The sequence below is a fragment of the Saccostrea cucullata genome, unplaced genomic scaffold, assembly GCF_032062105.1.
Source record: "Saccostrea cucullata isolate Sc308-1 unplaced genomic scaffold, CSIRO_AGI_Scuc_v1 ctg2959, whole genome shotgun sequence".
Lineage (NCBI taxonomy): Eukaryota > Metazoa > Mollusca > Bivalvia > Ostreida > Ostreidae > Saccostrea > Saccostrea cuccullata.
In genome coordinates, this window is record NW_026934904.1 from 27,248 (window position 1) to 50,837 (window position 23,590).

A 23,590-nucleotide genomic window follows, 5' to 3' on the forward strand; every position below is an offset into this window, starting at 1 on the left:
ATGTAACGTCAAGCATGCCACGCCTTACTGAAAGTCCATGCTTAACAGAGAATCGTCCTACATTTATGAATATGATAGAAACAGCTTTGAAGTTTAAGAAAGCTTAATGGGACTAAAAATCAGCACACTTGAATTTACATTATACCGAGTACCCCGGGTACACGATCGGAAAAACGTCCGAGTAACCGATTATCAAAAAATTGACTATGAAATTAATGATATTTAGTTCCACTGAATAAAAAATTCTCCTTCATTTACTGTTGTTTATATTACAGATATAAAGAACCAACATCCAATATTTCTGATGATTTCCTTCAGAAACCATGGCAAGAAATGGATGGATTTGATTGGACCGAAAAGGTTAAAAAAAAATACATGTAGTGTTATAAAATTTATTTTTCCTTTGGAAATCAAAAGTACAAGAAATTAGCTTTATGATTTGTTTTTAATGTAAAATCAGGTGACCTATTGCTAACCGTTTTTGTCCGGCGTCTTGCGTTGACATTTGAACATTTTCAACTTCTTCTCTGAAACAACGGAACCCATTTCAACCAATTTTTGCATATAGCATCTATGGGTAAAGGAATACAAAAATAGGGAATTTCATAATCCCTGCCCTAGTAGGGCCTGGGATGGGGCCAAAATCACTAAAATTAGTGCAATCTTTAAAAATTTTCTTTGCTCCTGGACATCAAGCACTCAAACTGTTGGTAGATTGTAATCAGCATGGAGTCCTCTACCAAAATTGTGAAATTCATGGCTCCAGGGCCAGGGGTTCTAGTGCTAGGGCGGGGCTAAATATGTTTTATAGTGAAAATATATTATTTGTTTTAGATTCTTCTTTTCTGCTCCTGTGCATTAAATAAACAAACCATGTGCATAGTGTTGGGTTGGAAATGACTGCCTCTTCCAAAATTCGGAATTCCATGGCCCCAGGGCCAGGGGTTCTAGTGATAGGGCGGGGCTATAAAGATTATAAAATAAAAATGCATAAATTCTTTGAAATTATTCTCTCTTCGTGGGCATTAAATTTACTAACCAAGTGCATAGTTATGTTGAATTCGACAGCTTCTTCCAACATTATGAATTTCATGGCCCAAAGGTCAGGGGTTCTAGTGCTAGGGCGGGGCTATAAAGATTAAAGATTAGTGAACATGAATTATTTCTTTGAGAATCTTCTCTGCTCCTGAGTATTAAAGAAACTAACCAAGTACATAGTTACGTTGAATAAGGCTGCCTTTTCCAAAATTGTGAATTTCATGGCCCCTGGATTGGGGGTTCTGGTGTTAGGGTGGGGATCTATTGGTTATATAGTGAAAATGCATAAATTCTTTAAAAATGTTCTTTTCTGCACCTGGGTATTAAACCAATGAATCAATTACATAGTTATGAGGAGGAAGGATGCATCTTTAAGACTGTGAATTTCAGGGCCCATGGGTTAGGAATTCTTGTGTTAGGGCGGGGACCTAATGTTTATGTAGTGAAAATGCATGAATTCTTTGAAAATCTTTTCCTTTGATCCTGGGTATTATGCCAATTATCTAAGTACATGTTTATGACGAAGAAAGCTGCTTCTTCAAAAATGGTTAATTTCCAGGCCCCTGGGACAGAGGTACTTGGGAGGGAGTACATAATCTGAAAACAATTCAATGTTTTGAAATCTGCACTTTGATATTAAGTAACAACATGATGATATAAACTTTCCAGAATTATTAAAGATGTGGCCCCAGGGTCAATGGTTCCTCTGAGATGGGATGCACAACTGATAAAGTAGAAATGCATTTTCTCTTTGTTGCTCTGATCTACCTCTGGGTATGAAGTTACCAAAGTAAGCATGCTAAGTGTCTAGTTATGATAAGCAATGGTGCCTCTTTCAAAATTGTGAAGTTCAAGACCTCTGGTTTAAAACACGTATCATTGTTGGAAAGTTGTTACATGATACTCAGGTGACATATAAGGCCCATGGGCTCTTGTTTTTCAATGAATTCGAAATTTGTTGGCAAAGACATATGCATTGTTAAAAGAAACATCAAACCAAATATTCAACAAAAAAAGTGACAAAACAGTAATCCCAAAGCACCTGTATTTTCTCATACAAAAACATGCGGTAGCTGTTTGCAAATTATTGAGCCATCATGTTTATTATTCTTTATAATGAACGCCGTTTTAATACTAGAGGCACGGTGAGCAATGAGCTTACTAAATCATACCCCATCCCCGCTTCCCATATGGTTATAATGGCAAAGTCCATGTTTTGATCTGGGAAACCCAAAAATAAGTGTCAGATCAAAAAGTAAAATAGGAGGTCACAATGGTATTATCTAATTTAATTTCAGACAATTCCTTTGTATCATTTGAATCTTTCATCCAAGCGCTTAAAAAAATCCCGAAAAAAATATAAGGTCCTATGGCGTTTATAGGTCAAAATTGCAGTTCTTTAAAACTTATAGGGTATCGGCAGTAAATAACACTCTGCAAAAAAAAGTCAACCCCCGCTCCTACAATCTCCCCTGGTATTTCTATATTCCCTTTAATATTCCTACATTCCATCATTTATTTCAATCATTAATATTTTACTTTAAATGAAAAACATTGCATACCTCATTTCAGCCAATCAGATAATGCCAACCTTTTCAGTACTTGACTCTACATTATGCCACAAATAAAGCCATGTGCTCATCCGGGGATTTGGTACTCTCATTCCAAATAAGTACCCTTTATTATCGTAGAAGAAATGGCCTTGTCCGTGTTTTGCTCTGGGAACCCAAAATATGTGTTGGATCAAAAAGTAATATAAAGATGCACAATGGCACTATGTAACAAAGATTCTGTGAACGTATCAGTAAATTTTATTCAGTGATATAGGAGGAGTTGTGGATAAGAGATGGGTACAGCAAAGCATAACAGACGGACGAATAGACGGGCGGACAGACAGGCACACGGATGAACGCACAGACATCCCGATCACTATATACCCTCTACTTTTCAAGCAGAGGGTATAAGAAAGATTGGCATCTATAATTCAGAACCACTAATAATCAATCAAAAAAAGAAATATTTCACAAATATTATATTTTTTATTAATGTGTCAATGGAAGGGGTATCCAGCGCAGGCACAAAATCAGTTAGATATATGTACTGAGAAAATTTAACAATATAAACGTTCAAACTCCCGATGAGCTATGATAAGAGTTAAAATCAATTTAATTCTCTCTATATATTTTTTTAATTTCATTTTCACTACCTTTTTGCAAGTTTGATAGATCAGATAAACAAAGATCAAAACAAAAAAGCACAGTAGAAAATGCCAAAATGAATTTTGACGCCGAGACGGCGCAGCGAACATAGTTTAAAATCAGTGTAGCTACCAACGTTGTAAAAATCGGCACTGCGTGATGCTAAGTCAACCGATGAAGGAAACTTTGTGTAAGTTTGATTTGGGGTAATAGTAATACCCATTTTATTATTTTTCTTTCAATAATCGCTAAAGGAAAAATGTTTGATTTATTACATGTTACATATGATGACATAGAAAGAAGATTGAATGCTTCCAGATCATTTTAGCATGAGAAAAAAATCTACAGCTGATGAGACGTTAAAGTGACGATCGAAGTTCCAGGTCAATCCACATATGCAAAGTTAAAAATTTTACTGCACAAGCACCTGTGTTTCGCTGTTAACTACCTTTTACGTATTTTCCTATAAATTAGAATTCTGCACATTTCTTTTATTTGTTCTTGATACAATGTTGACGGATTTTCATGAATTTACCTCTTACCTTAATGGAAGAAGCTTAATGTCTCAAAAATTTACAAACAGCCCTCGTACTGTAAATTATTGTTCATATAAAAGTGATTTAACTTAACTTTATTTATATATAAAGATATAAAGTAGTTTAGTCATGTTAAAAGTGAATGTTGTGTTTTCATTTTATTGGATCGCAGTCAATCATAGAGATAGGAATTATTTTTTCACTTTATAAATCATTTATCATCCTTTTTTTCTCTGTTGCAGTCCGTAGAAAGCCTTCTGACAGAAATAGAAAAATACATGCCCTTGGCAGATCTAGAGAATGGAAACTACTCAAAAATCCCTCATGTCAATTTGTTATTAGTGGGACGTATTTCATCGGGAAAATCAAGTTTCTTCAATACAGTGGATTCGGTTATCAAAGGGAGACTTTCCCTCAGGTCACGTGCCGGATGTGCAAGTTCTAGCTTAACAAAATCAGTAGGTATTCCCCATAATGAATCAAACGGAGGGCCCAGGGGCCTTATAGGTCACCTGAGCATCATGCAACAACTTTTCAGTGATTGAATTTGGTTCATGTTTTACGCTAGATGCTATAACATTCACAATTTTGAAAGAGGCACCATTGCTCATTATAACTATACACTTAGCAGTTGCAGAGTTTGATACTTAATACCATAGGCAGGGTTGGGGAACAAAAATGCATTTCATCTGATCGGTAATATTCAACAATAATCAGTAGTGCTCCTACCACACATGAACCCCTGAGCCAAGGTTCACACATAGCACAAATTTTGAAAAGGCATCCTTGCAAATCCAAAATGTTTGATTAATAAGAAGGAGCAGATTTCAGACAATTTATTTATTTTCAGTATATAAGTAGAGCCCTCCTCCTCTATGGTACCCCTGACCCTGGGGCCTTGAAATTCACAATTCTGGAGGAAAGGCTCTTGCTCATCATAACTATAAAGGTAGTTCGTCTGCTTAATACCCAGGTATTAATGTATTTTCACTATATAATCAATAGAGACCTAACACCAGAACTTCTTATCCTGGGGCCATAAAATTCACAATTTTAGTAGAGGCATTCTTGCTTATCATAACTATCTACTTGGTTTATTTAATACCCAGGAGAAGAGAAGATTTTCAAAGATTTTATGTATTTTCACTATAGCACTATAACACCAGAACCCCTGACCCTGGCGTCATAAAATTTACAATTTTGGAGGCATTCTTGCTCATCTTAACTATATACTTAGTTAGTTTATTTAATACCCAAGAGCAGAGAAGAAGATTTTCAAAGATTTAATGTATTTTCACTATATAATCATTATAGAGCCCCGCCCTAACACCATAACCCCTGACCCTGGGGTCATAAAATTTACAATTTTGTGAGGCATTCTTGCTCATCTTAACTATATACTTAGTTAGTGTATTAAATACCTAAGAGCAGACAAGATTTTCAAAGGAATAAGGATAAATGCATTTTCAATATAATATATAGCGCGCGCCTTAACACCAGAACCCCTGACCCTGGGGCCACAAAACTCACAATTTTGGAAGAGAAACTCTTGCTCATCATAACTATGTACTTAGTTAGTTTATTTAATACCCAGAAGCAGAGAAGATGATTTTCAAAGAAATAATGCATTTTCACTATATATTCTACATGTATATAGCCCCGCCCTAACACTAGAATCCCTGACCCTGGGGCCATGAAATTCACACTTTTGGAAGAGACACTCTTGCTCATCATAACTATGTACTTAGTTAGTTTATTTAAAACCCAGAAGCAGAGAAGAAGATTTTCAAAGAAATAATGCATTTTCACTATATATTCTATATAGCCCCGCCCTAACACTAAAACCCCTGACCCTGGGGCCATGAAATTCACAATTTTGGAAGAAGCAAACTTGCTTATCATAACTATGTACTTAGTTAGTTTATTTAAAACCCAGGAGCAGAGAAGAAGATTTTCAAAGAAATAATGCTTTTTCACTATATAATCTATATATCCCCGCCCTAGCACTAGAACCCCTGACCTAGGGCCATGAATTTCACAATTTTGGCAGAGGACTCAATGTTTATTACATTCATGCCAACAGTTTGACTGCTTGATGTCGTGGAATAAAGAAGAAGATTTTTAAGTAGTAGTTAATTTTAGTATTTTTGGCCCCTCAGACCCCAGGGGCAGGGACCAAGAAATTCTCAATTTTTGTTCCCCTTTACCCATAGATGCTTTGTGCCAAATTTGGTTGAGTGGTTGCAGAGAAGAACCTGAAAATGTTTAAAATGTGAACACACGACGAACAATAGACGACGCATGACGATGGACGAAAACGGAATTCGTCCAATCAACTGCTATTATTTAAGAAAAACTTGTTTCTTAATACAATCGTCGCCCTATCTCAGAAAAATAACAATAGTCTACGTTCAAATTCTCACATAAAATAATTGTCAGAGATGTCCATGTTTGTGATTTTATATATATTGTCTGTATAGTCTACGTTCAAATTCTCACATAAACAGAAGTCAGACATGTCCATGTTTTGGATTTTATATATATTGCGGGCGGGTATTTTGTCTTTTGAGAGCATCGAATATTGACTTCTTTATAAAACATTATTTTTAATTCTAGCTGGATATTTACAAAGTAAAAGGAAGAAAAAACTCTGGCACCCTAAACTTTAGAGTGGTAGATTGTCGTGGATTAGAAGAGGATCAAAGTTTGGACTCTCGCGATGTTGAATATATCCTGGATGGTCACGTGATGGATGGATATGTGGTTTGTATTTGAATAAATATACATGTACGTGCAAAAAAATTATTACTACAATGTCCAAGTTAGTCGTAGTTAAATTGAATAGCGCAGAAAGATACCTCAAATATTTTCTCTTTGTCAATGTTAATTTTTAGGTCACCTGAGTAAACTCAGGTGACCTATTGCTATCACTTTTCGTCCGTCGTCGTTCGTCGTGCGTTAACATTTGAACATTTTCAGCTTCTTCTCTGAAACCACTGAACCAATTTCAACCAAATTTGGCATATAGCATCTATGGGTAAAGGGGAACGAAATTTGTGAATTTTATGGTTCCTGTCCCCCCCCCCTGGGGCCTGGGGGTGTGGCAAAAACCACTAAAATTAGAGCAATCTTTAAAAATCTTCTTCTTTATTCCTGGACATCAAGCAGTCAAACTGTTTGCATGATTGTAATCACCATTAAGTCCTCTAACAAAATTGTGAAATTCATGGCCCCAGGGTCATGGGTCCTAGTGCTAGGGCGGGGCTAAATAAGTATGTAGTGAAAATGCATTATTTCTTTGAAAATCTTCTTCTCTGCTACTGGGTATTAAATAAACCTACTAAGTACATAGTTATGATGAGCAAGAGTGCCTCTACCAAAATTGTGAATTTTATGGCCCCAGGGTTAGGGGTTCTGGTGTTAGGGTGGGGCTCTATAGATTATAATAGTGAAAATACAAGAATTCTTTGAAAATCTTCTTCTCTGCTCCTGGGTATTAAATAAACTAACTAAGTGCATAGTTATGATGAGCAAGTTTGCCTCTTCCAAAATTGTGAATTTCATGGCCCCAGGGTAAGGGGTTCTGATGTAAGGGGGAGGGGGGGGCTCTATAGATTACATAGTGAAATTGCATGAATTCTTTGAAAATCTTCTTCTCTGCTCCTGGGTATTAAATAAACTAAATAAGTGCATAGTTATGATGAACAAGAGTGCCTCTTCCAAAATTGTGAATTTTATGGCCCCAGGATCAGGGGTTCTGGTGTTAGGGCAGGGCTCTATTAATTATATATTAAAATACATGAATTCTTTGGAAAAAAAAATATTTTCTGCTCCTAGGAATGAAATAAACTAATAACATAGTTATGATAAGCAAGAATACCTCTTCCAAAATTTGTGAATTTTATGGCCCTAGGGTCAGGGGTTCTAGTGATAGGGCGGGGCTCTATTGATTATATAGTCAAAATACATTAAATCTTTGAAAGTTTTTTTCTCTGCTCCTTGGTATTAAGCAGATGAACTACCTATATAGTTATGATGAGCAAGGGTCCTAATCTCCCAGAATTGTGAATTTCAATGCCCCAGGGTCAGGGGCACCATCACGGAGGGGGGGGGGACTGTACTTATATACTGAAACTGGATGAATTGTTTGAAATCTGCTCCTTGGTAATAATCAAATATTTTTGAAAAGCAAGGGAGCCTTTTCAAAAATTGTGCAATGTGTGGATCTAGGCCTAAGGGTCAGGGGTTCATGTGTGATTTGATCATTACTGATCATGCTGAATATTACTGATTACTTGAAATGCATTTTTTGTTCTCCTACCATGCCTATGGGTATTAAGTAAACAAACTAAGCAACTGCTAAGTGTATTGTTATGATGATCAATGGTGCCTCTATCAAAATTGTGAATGCCATAGCATCTGGATTAAAACATGAATCAAATTCAATCACTGAAAAGTTGTTGCATAATGCTCAGGTGACCTATAAGGCCCATGGGCCTCTTGTTTTTTTATATAAACGATACCGGTATTTAAGCCGTTAAATTCGTTTTTGGTAATAGAAGGAATAATCGCGCTAAAAGAGAAAAGCATATGAATACCGGTCTTGTAGAGAAGGGTTTCTCCTCTTAAATCCCCCTCCCCAGAAAACTGACTCTAGAGTATGATCCCCCGGAAATTTGGCTTTCGGATACGATTTTCTCCACGGAAAATTATTTTCGAGTTGGATTTCCCACACGAAAATCTCCATCAGATACATTTTTCCATGGGGAGATCCTACTTTGTGCTGTAAAGTTATTTATCCATAATTGACAATGTTCGAATCCCCACATTCCAATATAGCATACTTCCACGTATATTCAATTAATATGCATTTCCTCCGATAATGTAATTAACCATTTTTAACCTCCTGAGCCCTCCATCTTATACATATTCATACATGACACAGAAACAATAAGTTATGTTGCACTCTGCCACCACTGTGACTTTATTAATTAACCCAATTTTAATTGCATAAAATGATGTAAATCATATTAAATGTTTATGTTATCACAACCTAATTAAAATTTGATGTACAATTATGAATATTTGATTATTTACCCCCCAAAATTTTTTTAATCAATATTAATTAATAATTCCCATTAATTTTCCCATTAATGATGTAAATGATTACATAATTTTAAACCAACCTATACCTTGTGGTCTGAAACTGCCATGTACTTGATTAAACCTCATTAATCAAGTTCAGACCCCAAGGAGAGAAGTAAAACCCACACCAGTAATAACAAGAATAGATATGGGTTACCCCATATCCAAAGATATTCGACTGTTAGATTTAATATGTTTAACAGTGTTTATAATGACGTTAATAAAAAAAACTGCACTGTCTAATTATGGAACTGTTGTAAATATCGTGATTCCATAGCATTACGGTCACCCAGTCTCCTAACAAACAGTACACATAGGCCTACATGTACCTGTAGCCTTGGTCTACACACGTGCAATGGAGCTGTCACACGCATCCAGCGAGCTCGGAGAAACACGTTTTGTTTTGCCGAGAAGTTACGGTGTCAGACAAAACTTTTCTTTTCTTAATTAGATCATATAAATACGAATTCTGATTAATAAAAATTATACAATCCCTGTTGAACTTTATATAGTTTGTTCTAACATTTGCATCTGCAACAACTTGTGTTTAAAATGGCCGGGTTGGGAAAATCAGGACCGGGTCGGAAAATTCTAAACTGAAAACATCATGAACATGGAAAACCTTTTTTGTTTTGAAAATAACTGAAATATACTAATATATTTGTCGCAGAAATTACTTACATTATTCAAGTTCTATATATAATGGTATGCTGAACTTCAACACGAACCCGAATCTCCAACCCATGCAGTTCTCGTTTTGCCACACATACCCTACAGTTTACAAAGTGTACACACGAGCAGGCCAGGGATTGAAAATTCCGTCATTTAATAATACACACACACAGAATGATTAATTTTTTCTTTAAGAACAAATTGTATGATAATTAACGGACTATAAACATGTACTTAATACAATTGTTGATATAGTATTATCAATTCATTGGTGAAAAGATATGAATCGAAGAATGACCTAATTATTCTCTGTTATCAAACACGTAAAAAAAAAAGGCTGAGGAGGGAGCGAGCGTAGGAATATTGATATTTTTTATTTGCATTTCGGGGGGAAAGTGACTTTCTAATGATATTTTGACGTTATTTTTGATTTCTTTAACGTATGACATACACAACTTTACTCTTATCATGAACAATAATGTTGTATCTACTTATCATGATGGAATTATTTTGGTCGGACCAATATGTGTGAGCTGCCGCTGAATACAGTTATATATCTTGCAAAGATAGTATGCATTGATCGAATATATAGAAAATCTGAGTAAGTGACAGAGTGCAGATACATCTAATAAGGCCGGCGCCAACCTTTCCAGAGAAAGACATATGCTCTAAAAACCTTAGCCTTATATAAAAAATAGCAAGTATAACTCATGATAGATGAGGATATACATATGCCTCAGCTAATACATACGTGCATGCATAAAAATTATGTATATTAAACAGAAGTTTAAATAAAGCCAGCTATTACACTATCAAATATGTCCTACCTCAATGTTATCAGGAAATATACATATGTTCCTGAACAATTGGATTTTGCATTAATTTCATCAATGAGTTCATTACCATAACAATCGATTGAACTTAGTGGGAATACACATATGTCCCGCGTAGTTGCAATGTTATCAGGAAATATACATATGTTGTGCTGTAAATTTATAAAGTGCGATTTCTCCAATAGCCAGTTTCCCTCTGTAGAATGTAATAGCTGTACAAATGTGAGTGTCCCTTCTTCAAAATGGTGACTATATGAATGGAAACATATATAAAAAAATGAAAAATTCTCATGTCATTTTTCTCCGTAATTTTTATTACAGCGTTAAGGTTATCCGATCCCCAGCTTCTGAAAATCAGGTATTAAGTAATTGAAAATGCTCACAAAGATGTCTCTAAATTCTCAAATTAAAATGTATTTACCCACGGTGTTTCTTTAAACTTCATCTTTAAATTTAATCATATTATATAGGGAAAATTAGTATATCTCAAATAATTTTTCAGGAAATGCGACTTGAACTACCTACTGCATATTTTTTAATTGATAAATGATCAAGAAATACATTTTAGGAATAAAAATCATAGGTATCCAGGCTTTTAAAGAAAGTTGCATGAGTTTTACACTTATTTGGTACTTTACTTTCTCCTACTTACTTCCATCGTTTCATAATACATAGTGTATGAAGTGTTTCCTTTCAAAGAAAACACCGTAAATCACTTCTAATTTCAAATCATACTGATAAACATTGGTAACTAAGGCTAAATTTAAAGAAATTTGATTTTTTTTTTTTAAATATGCAAGTTTTACTTAATTTTATGAGGTACAAATGTCAACTTTTTTAATACCGTTTGTTAAAACTTTAAAGAACATTGAATCATACGTAGAGGCATAAAATGAAAATTGTTGCATGAAAAAATTTCAATTTCAAGCTTTATTTTAAGACTTTTTGAATTTAATTATAAATTAAAGAGTTATCCTTCCTGGCTGAGGATCGTATATCCTTAAGATCTTTTTTCTGTTCATCTGGAAAAAACAGGTTTCTGACAAAACAATGGTACATTGTAATTGGTCGACAAATTCGACAATTTTTTTCTGCATCCATGGGGGGGGGGGGGAGGGGGGTTAATGAATTATTTCCCTGCAACTGTATTCTACGTTAAATCCATTAATTACTTTCAAATAAAAGCAGTGCAATATAAACAACAATAATTTAATTTTGTTTGTATTCTAGTCTCTCATTGGTTGATTTCCAAAAAGGAACGCAAATTATTTCTTAATAACCTGGTTTGGTATGGGGACACACCCCCTTGACAACAAGCTGAATCATCTGTATCCATGCAAACTCCTCATTTCCAGTCCCTGGGACTCATGGAAAATTCCAGATTTATTAAATTTACCTTTAACTTCAAACAGTAGTTCTATCTTACCTCATGTAAACAAACATAATGGCTGCTAGATCTTTGTGTATCAGTTATTACCTCCCCTTGTTAACCATCACTTCCGTTACTAAAGATTTATTATTGAGCGGCAAATTTGAACTCATAAAAAAAACAGCATAATTGTTGAATCATTTCAGAATTAAATTATAAGGCATGACTCTTAATTCTTGGCCAAATTATTCGAGTATAACCTGGTTTGGGTCAGTTTACGGTTTTTTATAATCCGCTTCGCGGATTGTAAAGCGTAAACTCGCCCATTTGTACTCCTCAGATGGATAAATCATTGTATTGACCTCAAAAACAGTAGTAATTGTATAATATCGTATACATTACATAGATTACCACAAATATACCCGTATAACATAAATTTATATAGACATTGGTCAACAGGGGTTACACAGGTGCTATTACATAAGTACAAAAATCCATGACGTCGAAGGACCTACGAAACAGCGAGTGAATTCGATTAAAAATTTTGTCAAAAGAGTGGGTCACATTATGAAACTGATGTGCGTTCACTGTTGGAATTTGTAAAAGCAGAGTTACGCGTTAAAGAATTTAAAAGCATTTAAATTATAACTTAAGCTAGTGGAACAATTATTTGTAAACTATGTGCAAAGTATTGTTGATGTTTTTATGACTTAAATGGGGACAAACCGTGAAGAATATGGAGATAACGAACAGTATTCAATATGAAAGTCCATAAAACAATACAAAATAGGAGCAGAGCAAACACGGACCTCTTAAACATCAGAGGTGAGATCAGGTGCCATGGGGGAGTGAGCATCCCCTGCTGACCGGTCACACCCGCCGTGTGCTCCTTGTCATGATCGGGAAATAACGGAAAAATCCGTTGTCAATTCAGTGTATAAACAAGCATTCTGAGAGTATTGCACAAGCAATACATGTCCCCTACCGGGTTCCCCTTTTTCTTCAGGATGTCATTTTATAATGTGCAAAAGTCATGTCCAAGGTAAAACTGAAAGATTTTCAAGTTGTAAATGCCTTAAAACTAATAAAATAATCCACATTAAGACGAAAATTCAACTCATTTCTCCATCGTCTTTTCCTCGCTTCATATTTTTGTCGACAATCGGAAGTTAGCGCAGTTCGAACCCGATCTTAATTAAGCGATTATGAAAAATATTCAAAATGCCATAATTCTGTCAAAAATCAATGAAGCCAAGCGAAATTAAAACTTGATCTGTAACTCATTAAGATACTCTCACATACCAAAATTCAGCTCAATATCTGCAAGCGTTTAGAAAAAAAGTGCGGAAAACCAAGTGGGACAGACTGACGGGGACAGACAGACGGACAGACAGACAGCTAGACGGACGGACGGACGGACGCAGAGGAAACCTATAGTCCCCCCCCCCGGTTTCACCGGTAGGGGACTAATAATGGACTAACAATTAGTATGAAAAACGTCAGTCGGCATTTGACTGAATGATAAATTGTATTTGCTGACAAGGTCATTGTATCGACCAAATAACTTATGAAATGATGACTCTTAACGAGACTGCTGATATTCTTGTTTCATTAACTTGTTTGTCAATTTACCTCGTTTTAAAAATTGTTCATACGTAGAGCATGCTCTTGCGTATCGAATCAACTTAGATATATAAACGCCATATGCAGGTGTCGTGACGAAAGTTTATTGCTGCATAAAACCCCTGTCACACCGGGGCTGCGTCCTCACGGCGACTGCACGGCGTCCTCCAAAAATGCAAAACGCCAAGGTGATCGCAGTAGTCTCCTACAGCGCCGTGATAACGCGGCGAGATCTCCACTGTACGCCGTAGGGTCGCGTAGGGTCTCCTAGAACACCAGAAGGACGGCGATCACTTCGGGCATGCACAAAGTACGCGCTGTGTGATCGCGGTCTGATAAGAACGCAGTAGAAACGTAGTATGATCGCCGTAACAGCGCGGTGAGATCTCCAACAACGTAGTGGGAGCTCCGTACGAATGCCGTGAAGACGCACATGATCGCGGCACGAACGCTGTGATAGTAGACTGCGCTTCCACGGAGACCTCACGGAGATGTCGCGGAGTCCTTGGAGATGTCACTGCGTTTCTAATGAGATTTATCGTCTTGTGATTTTTTCGACTGCGATTACACGGCGACAGCGCGGAGTTGTTATTGCGATCATTCCGCTCCCATGGCGTTTCTACAGCGTCCGTTGGCGATCACAGTGCGCTTTCACGGCGTTGTTACATGGTGTAGAGTGTTGTCAGCCAGCTCACAAAACAAGAGCAATGGGGTCATATTTGATCAGCAATAATTCCAACGTTTTTGTTGAGCTAGGAGCATTTAAGTGAAAAAAATGGAAGAGAAAAGTACATCAGAACTTGTGCTGTTGTTTCACTTAAATTTTGTGGAAAACTTTTCAGTGTGTTTATTATTATTTTTTTTTTTTACATTCTTAAATAAATCAAAGAAAATCTAACAACATATCTGAACCGATAAAATTGAAAAAAGGAGTTTAATCATAAAACTATTAATAATTTAGTACTAAATTATTTAAATAGAACATCTTTAATTATTAAGAATATTTCTTGGCCTGATTAGAAGTTTTTTATCGTGTAACTTGAATCTTTAAACAAAAATGTTTTATATTCCTTCTGAAAATATATCAATGAATATAGAACACATTGTGAACGTAAATTGTGAACGCAGCCAGCGCAAGGAGAACGGTGTGAACACGAGGTGAAAACTCCGCGGAAGCGCAGTTAATCGCCGATAGATCTCCGTGGGAACTTAGCAGAACGCCGTGAGATCGCCGTAGAATCGCGTCTGTCGCCGTAGGGACGCCGTGACATCTTCATATTGTGAAAATTTTACAGAAATTTGTGCAAAGTTCCTGCGATTCCACGGCGATTTTAAAAATTTAACAACGCCGTAATGACTCCCTGTGAACGCAGCTTGGTGTGACAGGGCCTTAATGTCTAGATAACATTTAAGCCGATGGTCGGGCGACTAAATTTTTCTTATCTTGTCGGCTGTAAGAACATGATCAGCCGACACAAGTTCGGGCAACACGGAGCAGTCACATTAATTCCTACACTGAAAATTTAAATTAGTCACCATGACCTAAAAAAATAATCAGATTGATTGTCCTCCAGATGAGGGTGCAGTTAGTCATTTAGACAATATGTTAAGCTCATTTTGACGACTCGAGAAAAATCATACTGACTAACTCGATAGCCTACCTTGACTAATTAAAAGTCACCATGAGTACACTATAACAATTTTATTTGACTGTATTCTTGTCATAATGATAGATTCCTATATTCAAAGTGATTATAATTTCATATCAAAATGACTGTTAATTAGTTATATTTCTAGGCATTTTGACTATATTGGAAATCATGATGACTATGTGCGTCAAATCATTTTGATTATCACGCATCAATGCCCTTCAGATACAAAATATAACAATTACACAACTAACGTTTTAACTATTTATTATAAAATTTCATAAATATGGTTATTTCATGCACCAAATATACACAAATAATAAACTGATCATCTTAAAAAACATAAGATTTGCTTATAAACATTGTAAAAATTTAAAAGAGATCATATACACCTACATATATAGCATACATAGATATTTATATATTTTCAAACAAATTAGTTTTACTGTTTGTAAATGATTTCAAATCAATCAAAGAAGTAACTTCAGGAAACAGTCTCTCGTTGCACCCTTTCAGTTAAGTTGTTGCTTTGTTTTCCTACCTCAGAGGAATATATTAACTGGTTGTTTTCTTCTTTGATCATTACAAATTCTTTTTCACAGGTCCTGCAATGAAGAATAGTCTTTATAATTTACTTAATTTACTTATTTAAATTGCTTGATAGCAAAAGTAAAGTATATGAAAACAAATTTATTTAAATTGAAAGGAAATCAAGATATAAATTTAGTTAAATACTAGTAGGTATATATGCAGTATTAAGAAGAAAATAACGGGTACCTTTAGTCGTTTAATACATACAATTAAAATGAATAAAAATTATGTTTACCTTAGCAAACATGGCACATGGGAATGAAATCATCATCAGTTCTGTTCTCTTCTTGTTTGGCTGTTTTTAAATGTCAGAAATGGATTAACTACAAACCATATTGTGATTTTGTTTTAAATGCCTTTATCATATACATGTATTATAAACAAAATACATGGAATAATACGAATAATATTTAGTGAAGCAGGCCAGTATAGTAAGTGGAGAGTCAGTACATGCACATTAGGGACTATTCGATTTGTATTTTCTTTTATTAAATAGAATGTTAAAAAATAACAAGTTCTATTTAAATCACCATTATACTGAAAATATATGATATCAGTAGGTGTAATCCTACCTTATTTCTTCTATTCATGGTAACATCTTCGTGTACCTAATGTGGTTTTCATCTTGTCTATATTCGTAAAAAGGCATTGTATTTTGATTTTTTGTCCATTGAGTGGTAGTTGAGAGTCCGTGCCATACTGTGAGTTGTAAAAGAATAAATTAAATACCTATTTAATAATCGTTGAATTTTAGACCAAGTTCGATTTGAACTGTTTGCATAAATTGAATATGCAAACAATCAACCCACATCCTAACGTACATGTATCATAATAATGTAAAATACAACAATTATTGATGAAAAATATCGAGTACTTTGTTTATTACAATATTATTTCTCTGTAGAACATTTTTGAATAAGTTTTTATAGAATTATTTCGTCTAAAACAAGAAAACAACAAAACATGACATACCATGACTTCGAGTTTTCCTGGGAGGAAAATGGCGACCGACGCTATTGTTTCTTCCCGCCAATAAATTATATAAACAAAATGACCAGTTACAAGTCAAAGTTGACCAGAGACTGGTAATGTTGAGGAAACAGATAGTCAAATTATGTATTGACTAACTGAACGAAAGAAAATGACTTCAAATCTGGTCAACATGACAAATTTATGTTTTCAGTGTAGGAATACCGATGAGTTAGATAAATAACACCAATATTTATTAAATAATAATAAATAAATAATATTGAAGATAAATATCATCAATATTTTTCATAGATCTAAATTCAGATATGTGACGTGAGTAATGTTTGCAAGGCAAAGTGGCAGAATTTTGTAAGATTGTGACTCAATGTTGAAAATGTGTGCAAAATTTTGTATAAAATTGCATTTTAAAAAAACGACAAATGGCGCATATCTAGGCAGCAAAGAATGCTTAAGATTTTTTTTTATATCTAACAGATTGATTATTTATGTTATTTCTGTTCCAAAAATATTTATCAATCATGCATCAAAATTTTGTTTGTGTTATGTATCCTTAATAGGTTAAATATTCACAAGCCGGACAATCCTCGCTCGATCATCGAGCTCTTAGCTACATTTTGATTTTAACCGTCGGCCGAAATTTTGGACACCCTTAGTGTCGAACGAAGGACGACCGACTTAATAAACTGACCGCCGATGGTTGGACGATGATTGAAGGTTGGTCGACGGATAACTTCAATTGATGAAATCGGCCACCGACACAGAAAAAATTATAACTTGGACCGATGGACACAAAAATGGTCGGTCGACAAAAAAGAGGTCAAAATCGGGCAAGACAACAGCCGATGAACAGCCGACTGTCACCCGAAGAATCCCATTTTTGCTTCAAAACCCGTCGGCTGTTGGTCGTTTTTGGAAATGTGACTGGGGTTTAAGTAAGCGAAGTTGACAATAGAGAAGTTAAAGTCATCACGTTTATCATAAAGCTTGGTTGTAAGATTACCATTAACGTCTTTTTCAAGAAAAATATCCAAGGATGAAACAGATGTGTAAGATTCTGTGGTATTTTTTATCCCAAGTTCACCAAGATATATCGTATCGACATAGGAATGGAAGTAACCATTGTTAATTGACAATGCGTCGTCGATATATCTAAATGTTGAGTTGAAGGCCACATCAAGTGTTCTTCTCTTCTGGTTTAAAGGACATAACTAACTAGATATGAGCTAATTAATTTGTTTTCAAGAGATACCAATCTTTCTTATTTCATTGGATTCAAGCAATACATTCAGTAATAGTTCTACATAAATCAACTAAGGTTTCGAATCTGAGGAGTTCTACATTTCTTTTGACAGCTAAATACATGTATTAGGCATGAGACACCATGAATTGAAATATATGTTTAGAAATTCTTCTACAGTTGAACGGTACGAGTACTAGTATATACATGTAAGTTGAAAACACTCATTTACCATTAAAAAATTGGTTTGGTGTTAAATTCTATATTTTTTTTTTTTGGCCATTGTATAATGACTTTATAACAAGGGGGCATCCTACTCTGAGATTGGGGAAATTTGGAAGAAGTGGAAATTTGGTTCTGGTTTTAGAATATCTCTCTTGTGGGTGGGTGGGAATTCTTAATCTAGAGTATATTTTCCGAGGGGGGGAGGCTCGATATAGGAGAAATCATACTCTACAACATCGGTATTGCAAGGAAAAAAGTAACAAAAAAATTGTTTAATGCCCCAAATCTCACCCAACGTTTATAAAATGTCAGAAGGATGACAGATTTTTCGCTTTCAATTCGCTTTCAATTGATTCTTATACTGCAAGACTCCGACTGAAACTTCGTACATGTATTGATGTGTCTATTTAATAAAAATACAGTAGGTATATGTCTGTTGATTTTCACTGGCAATCTCCCATGCAGAGTTGTCGTTTGTTTTTGTAAGAGAGTGTCCGTTGCACCAAAGTGGATAACCCCGGTCATTAAAAGATAGACCATTCTCTAGAAGACATTCACACAAGCATACCATTCGAAATGTGTGTTGTACCCGGTACTTAATCGTTCGATGAATGTTTTATAGTTAAAATGGTATTGCCCAGCGTACCGAGTTTAAAGATAGAATTAGTTCCGTTCATTTTCTATGTAGCATTTTATTTTTCGGTGTTCTGCAAATTATAAAACCCGATGAGTTCAGAGTTGGTCTGACAGTGGCTCTGGCGAGAGTTAGCGAGACTTCAGCGAGATAGGGAAAATTATTCACAGAAATGTGGTTAGGAAGTGACTAGCACGTGGAGGCATGGTAAACAGAAAAATTATGTTGCGTTTCAGTTTTCAACACCCTAGAATCAATTGATTGATTGTATGTTGTTTTAAGCTGAACACTACTCGTAAATAGGCATAGTCTGCCATATTTCCCGTTCTTCAACGCTCTCCCTACAACTCGTATATAAGGAGCAGATCGCTAATCAGTTCAATGTATTTCACTCTAGAGATCCGACGAGTGTAGATGTACATCTTGCAAAGCATGCTACTCAATATCGATGAAATTATCAAATTTTACGCATTTTTTCCGAAACAGGACAAAAGTATCATGGAAAATGTAGGTCAATACATTATTTACAAACAGAAAATGCACATAAAAATAAGAAATAAAGGCAAAAAATCTGAGAACACGATAGGGGTACTACATGTCGGCCACGAGTTTCGAGTGTGCAATCGGGTGTAACGAAAGCGAACGGTTTATATACCCGTCTGACAGTGCCTATTTATGAGAAGTGTTCAGCTTTAACGTCCCTCTCGAGAATTTTTCACTCATATGGAGACGCCGCCACTTGCCAGTGGAGGGCTACAAATTTTGTCCTATACTCGGCACTCAGGGCCTTTGAGCAGTGAGGGATCTTTTTCATGCCAGCACCTACTGCGACACGGGGCCTCGGTTTATACCGTCTCATCCGAAAGACCGGTCTCCACGTCCCACAGTGGGATTCGAACCCGCGACGTAAGGATTGACTCCTTACTTCGCGACTCTAGAGCAGACGCTCTAACCACTGCGCCACCAACACCCTAGAATCAGCTGATAATGTCTGTAGAAATGTACTTCAATCAATCGATCTCTTTTACATTCATTCAAACTTTAAAAAGTATTCTCTATATTACAATTTTCTGCAGTCATGAATTAAAATTTCTTTTTGGACAGATTAGCAAATGAGGCACCAGCATGATTTTAACTGACCAATCAGCTGAATGAGTATTGCATTATGGGTTACTACGAATACTACAGGAATTTTACGTTTGAAAAAAAATCTTATAGTAAACGAAAAGCATTTTTAAAAATATCATTTTCATGCTCATAATGACAAACAATTCATTTGTTAAAGAAACGGCGGAAGTCTAGGTTTCTAAAAGTCATAATGCAAAAGCGATTTGCGTCTGTATTAATTCCTTTGTTGTACTATCGGTGAATACAATTGCCAGGTGAATTCCCTCGCCGAAGACGTGATCACGAACGTAAACAAAGTTTTGTCCATTAAATGCATGAGATGTTGCTCGTTTTCCTTACCCTTGAAGCGCTGGTATTCTGAACTAGACACAAAGTACATTTTATTAAACATTTTTTTCCATTTAACAACATATTAAAAACGCTCGTAACATCTTTCATAGTTTCTTATCTTTATATTTTGTTCGTAAGAACATTTTTTTTTATTTTGCAGTCCATTAACATGATCGTAGATTGACCAGAACTACGTGTTCGAAGTAAAATGTAGACATGTATTTGGCGTAAGCGTTGCTATTCATTCAACAATTGGTCAGTTGCTCGTGGTATGATCCTCTGTGCGCATTTATAACAATAGCCATGTAAGGCAAACAAAGGTTTGGCAGTGTAGATGACAATGCTCATTTTTACCAGCGAATCGGTCACTAGTGAGCTCTAATTTTCGCCGAAAAGTATTATATATTGTTATTTTAACACCTCTCCTTTAGCCACCCTTTTTCTGTTGAAAATCATGAAAGTCTTTCAGAAAGGTCTGGAAACATTTATAAAAGAATATGTTTTCAAAAGAAACAGGCTATAGGAATATCAAGTTTACTGCTAATTTTATCAGTGTTTATTTTTAAAACCGGTTCTACCCTATAACCTTTGAATAGATCAACCTAAACCACGTGTCTTGAATTTAAATCACAATAACATTAGTAGGGGTGATAGCGCTCCACATATAATTCTGTGAATGACGAAAGATAAGTATTCTCAACAAAAAAGAAACGCATATTGTTTTACTCATCAAAGAAATTTTGAAAAAGTATATGGAACAACTATCTTTTTTATCATTGGATACCTGTGACCTATTTAAAGTACAACATGGGCTTTTAAAACCAAAGTGTTGAATTATTTCCCTTGATTAATCATGTTTACGAAAATAGTGTTTTACATGATTTCTTGTAAATCGGGGGTCTATTTTCATTGATATTTTGGATTTAGAGAAACAATAAATACTTAACAATTAAACAATAAACAATTAACCCATCTTTAAGATTTGGTTGCAATGTTGATGCTGCAATGCCACGCCTTAACAAAGATGAACGCAACCGGGCTAACGATGATGATAACCGGAGCTACGCATCAGGACGTTGCCACTTGATTTGGTGTACAACATATGGATTTGCAGCGGTTAAACGTACGTTTCCAACAAGTTAGGAACACGCTTGATAGACCAAAAACTGGCCGTCCGCGGGTAACACCCCCAAACACGACCGTCAGACCCCCCTCCCCCTTCAGCACCCGCGCAATCGATTCAAAATGTTGTACAAACTGCTGCAACAATTACTGGATGAAGTGCACAAATTGTTTGCAGGAGTCTGAAAGGAGCTCTATTCGTGCACGATGTCCGTACATTGGAAATCAACTAAGGCTGAGACGTGCAAAGGACATATGGATGAGTTAAGAGGGTATGCCCCCCAGAATTTAGAGGCGACGACAATGACATTTACTTAACTTTTCAATTTACAACCTAGGATATGTTTGATTTCTGTCACGACACACTCTAAAATCACTTTTAAAATATAGTGCTTAAAGTGAAAACTTAGATTTTCATGTTTAATCTGAATGTGCGTTTCTTTTTTTTTTTGAGCATATATCATGTATAAAGGTCTACCCCTCTTATACTATAACATTAACAAGGCCCGAATCTACCCGTCATGTTGGCTCTCATCTGGGACCTATTACCGACTTACTTTAAGGGTTTCTTGGGTCAGTGGGGCTGTTTGTCAGCATCAGAATCTGTAATTTATTGAAATAAAACAAATACAAGTGACAATTCAGCAGCATCCCGCCGTATTACTGCTCTTATTCACATTTTTCCGAAACCCAGCCGATCTTGACCGGAAGAAGACGATTTTAGACAACTCGTTCTAAGATTACTCCGAATATCACATTGAAAGTTCAATAACATTTAGCTATCTCGTTTATGAAAATGAAACATCAGTTGTGTGCTTGCAATCTGATAACATTAGAACTGAAGTGATCATGCATTTTACTCTGATCACGGAGCGAGCGCTCTTCCGACTTCACTACCGTGACGGTTTGTAAATTTGAAGCGGCTATAGTTGCAACTATATACGTATTGAGGAACGTATTCTAACTGTGATGAGGGCTTGTCCAGAGGTAGAGTTAGGTCAATTCTAACTACTCGTTCGTTACTCAGTAGGGAAATTACGTGTTGCCGACTGTTGGTTTTATGCTGCATGCGATTGTCATTCCTCTCATATACTTCATATTCGCGTTACAAACGCCTCCTGCGGTAGTCGCCAAAGGATTAGCAACGAACGGTGTTCCGTCACTGTTTTATTAGAATAATTCTAATTATTAGAATAATTATTTCTTGTACGTTTATTACTCCGATAAGGAATGTCAAATAATGATATACAGATAGAATAAATTAATCTGAATCTTTATATATTCTTTTCAATTAGTTTAATCAAAGTACACCAATTACTAAAGATAACTCCAAGTTCAGAAAAGATCCAACCTTAGCTGATCGTATCCACTGTGTCATCTTTGTGGTTGATGGTTCGAATCCACCTGAAATAACAATGTCTCAGAACGTTGAAAAACAAGTAAAAGAACTACAAGAAATGATGAATAGACGAAGTAGGTTGTGTTTGAACACTGTTTAAAAAGGAAATGACGAGAATCGGATGTATATTAATTAACAATTAATTTATGTGACATTTTTATTTGCAAAATAAGTATCATATCTATTAAGTTATGTCAAACTTTTATTTTGTTTAGAAATTCCGCAATTGATCCTCCTAACCAAAGTTGATACGATGGCAACGGTCAAGGAAGACTTATCTAAAGTATTTCACAGCAAAAGCGTCTTAGAGATGAGGGACAAAATAGCCATGTCGTTTGGGTTGCCTCCCTATACCGTTCTACCGATGCAAAATATCGCAAACTCTCCAACTGTCTCGAAAGAGATTAAAATACTGACGTTATACAATTTGCGTCAGATACTCCGAGCTGCAGATGATTTTCTCGAAAATCACGAAGAAGAGATAATGGGAGATAAATATAAAGGAGCTCAGACTACTTCTTACTAGAATGGAAAAGACAAAAATATTCCTCGAAACGACAAAAAGGATCTGGTATATTTTGACGACAAGATCGATAACCTTAATGGGTAATTTGGTGTTGCATTGTTGCTGTGCTATAATTAACGTTTGATCGAAAAAAAAACAATTTATATCTTTAAAAAATATAAAAAGTAAAGCATCTGTGTTGGATATATATATTTGCAGCTTGTTTATATATGATATATCTAAAAGGTTGATTGAATTGTAAATTGAATTGAATTGGAAATGAAGCTGGATTTTTTACGTACTTGATTTTGTCATTCTTTTTATAATGGAGATTGTATTACTGATTATTGAACTTATTGTGTGTAT

The 23,590-nt window shown here is 35.5% G+C and overlaps 1 protein-coding gene and 1 long non-coding RNA gene across 2 annotated transcripts in view; one reads left to right on the top strand and one right to left on the bottom strand.

Annotated features, from left to right (window-relative positions):
• LOC134241517 (interferon-induced protein 44-like) overlaps positions 1-23,287 on the top strand; it is a 37,195-nt gene extending 13,908 nt beyond the window's left edge. Inside the window, exons 2-6 of the mRNA XM_062723557.1 lie at positions 276-360; positions 4,015-4,230; positions 6,389-6,535; positions 22,616-22,793; positions 22,935-23,287. Coding sequence (XP_062579541.1) covers positions 276-360; positions 4,015-4,230; positions 6,389-6,535; positions 22,616-22,793; positions 22,935-23,245 — 937 coding nt within the window. The 3' untranslated portion in view covers positions 23,246-23,287. The remainder of the gene's footprint in view (positions 1-275; positions 361-4,014; positions 4,231-6,388; positions 6,536-22,615; positions 22,794-22,934) is intronic.
• On the bottom strand, positions 15,315-16,341 carry LOC134241516 (uncharacterized). Its single transcript, XR_009986678.1, has 3 exons — positions 16,227-16,341; positions 15,890-15,977; positions 15,315-15,668 (listed from the first exon to the last, which is right to left on the bottom strand). It is a non-coding gene; the product is annotated as an uncharacterized LOC134241516 (long non-coding RNA).
• Positions 23,288-23,590: the final 303 nt, after the last annotated feature.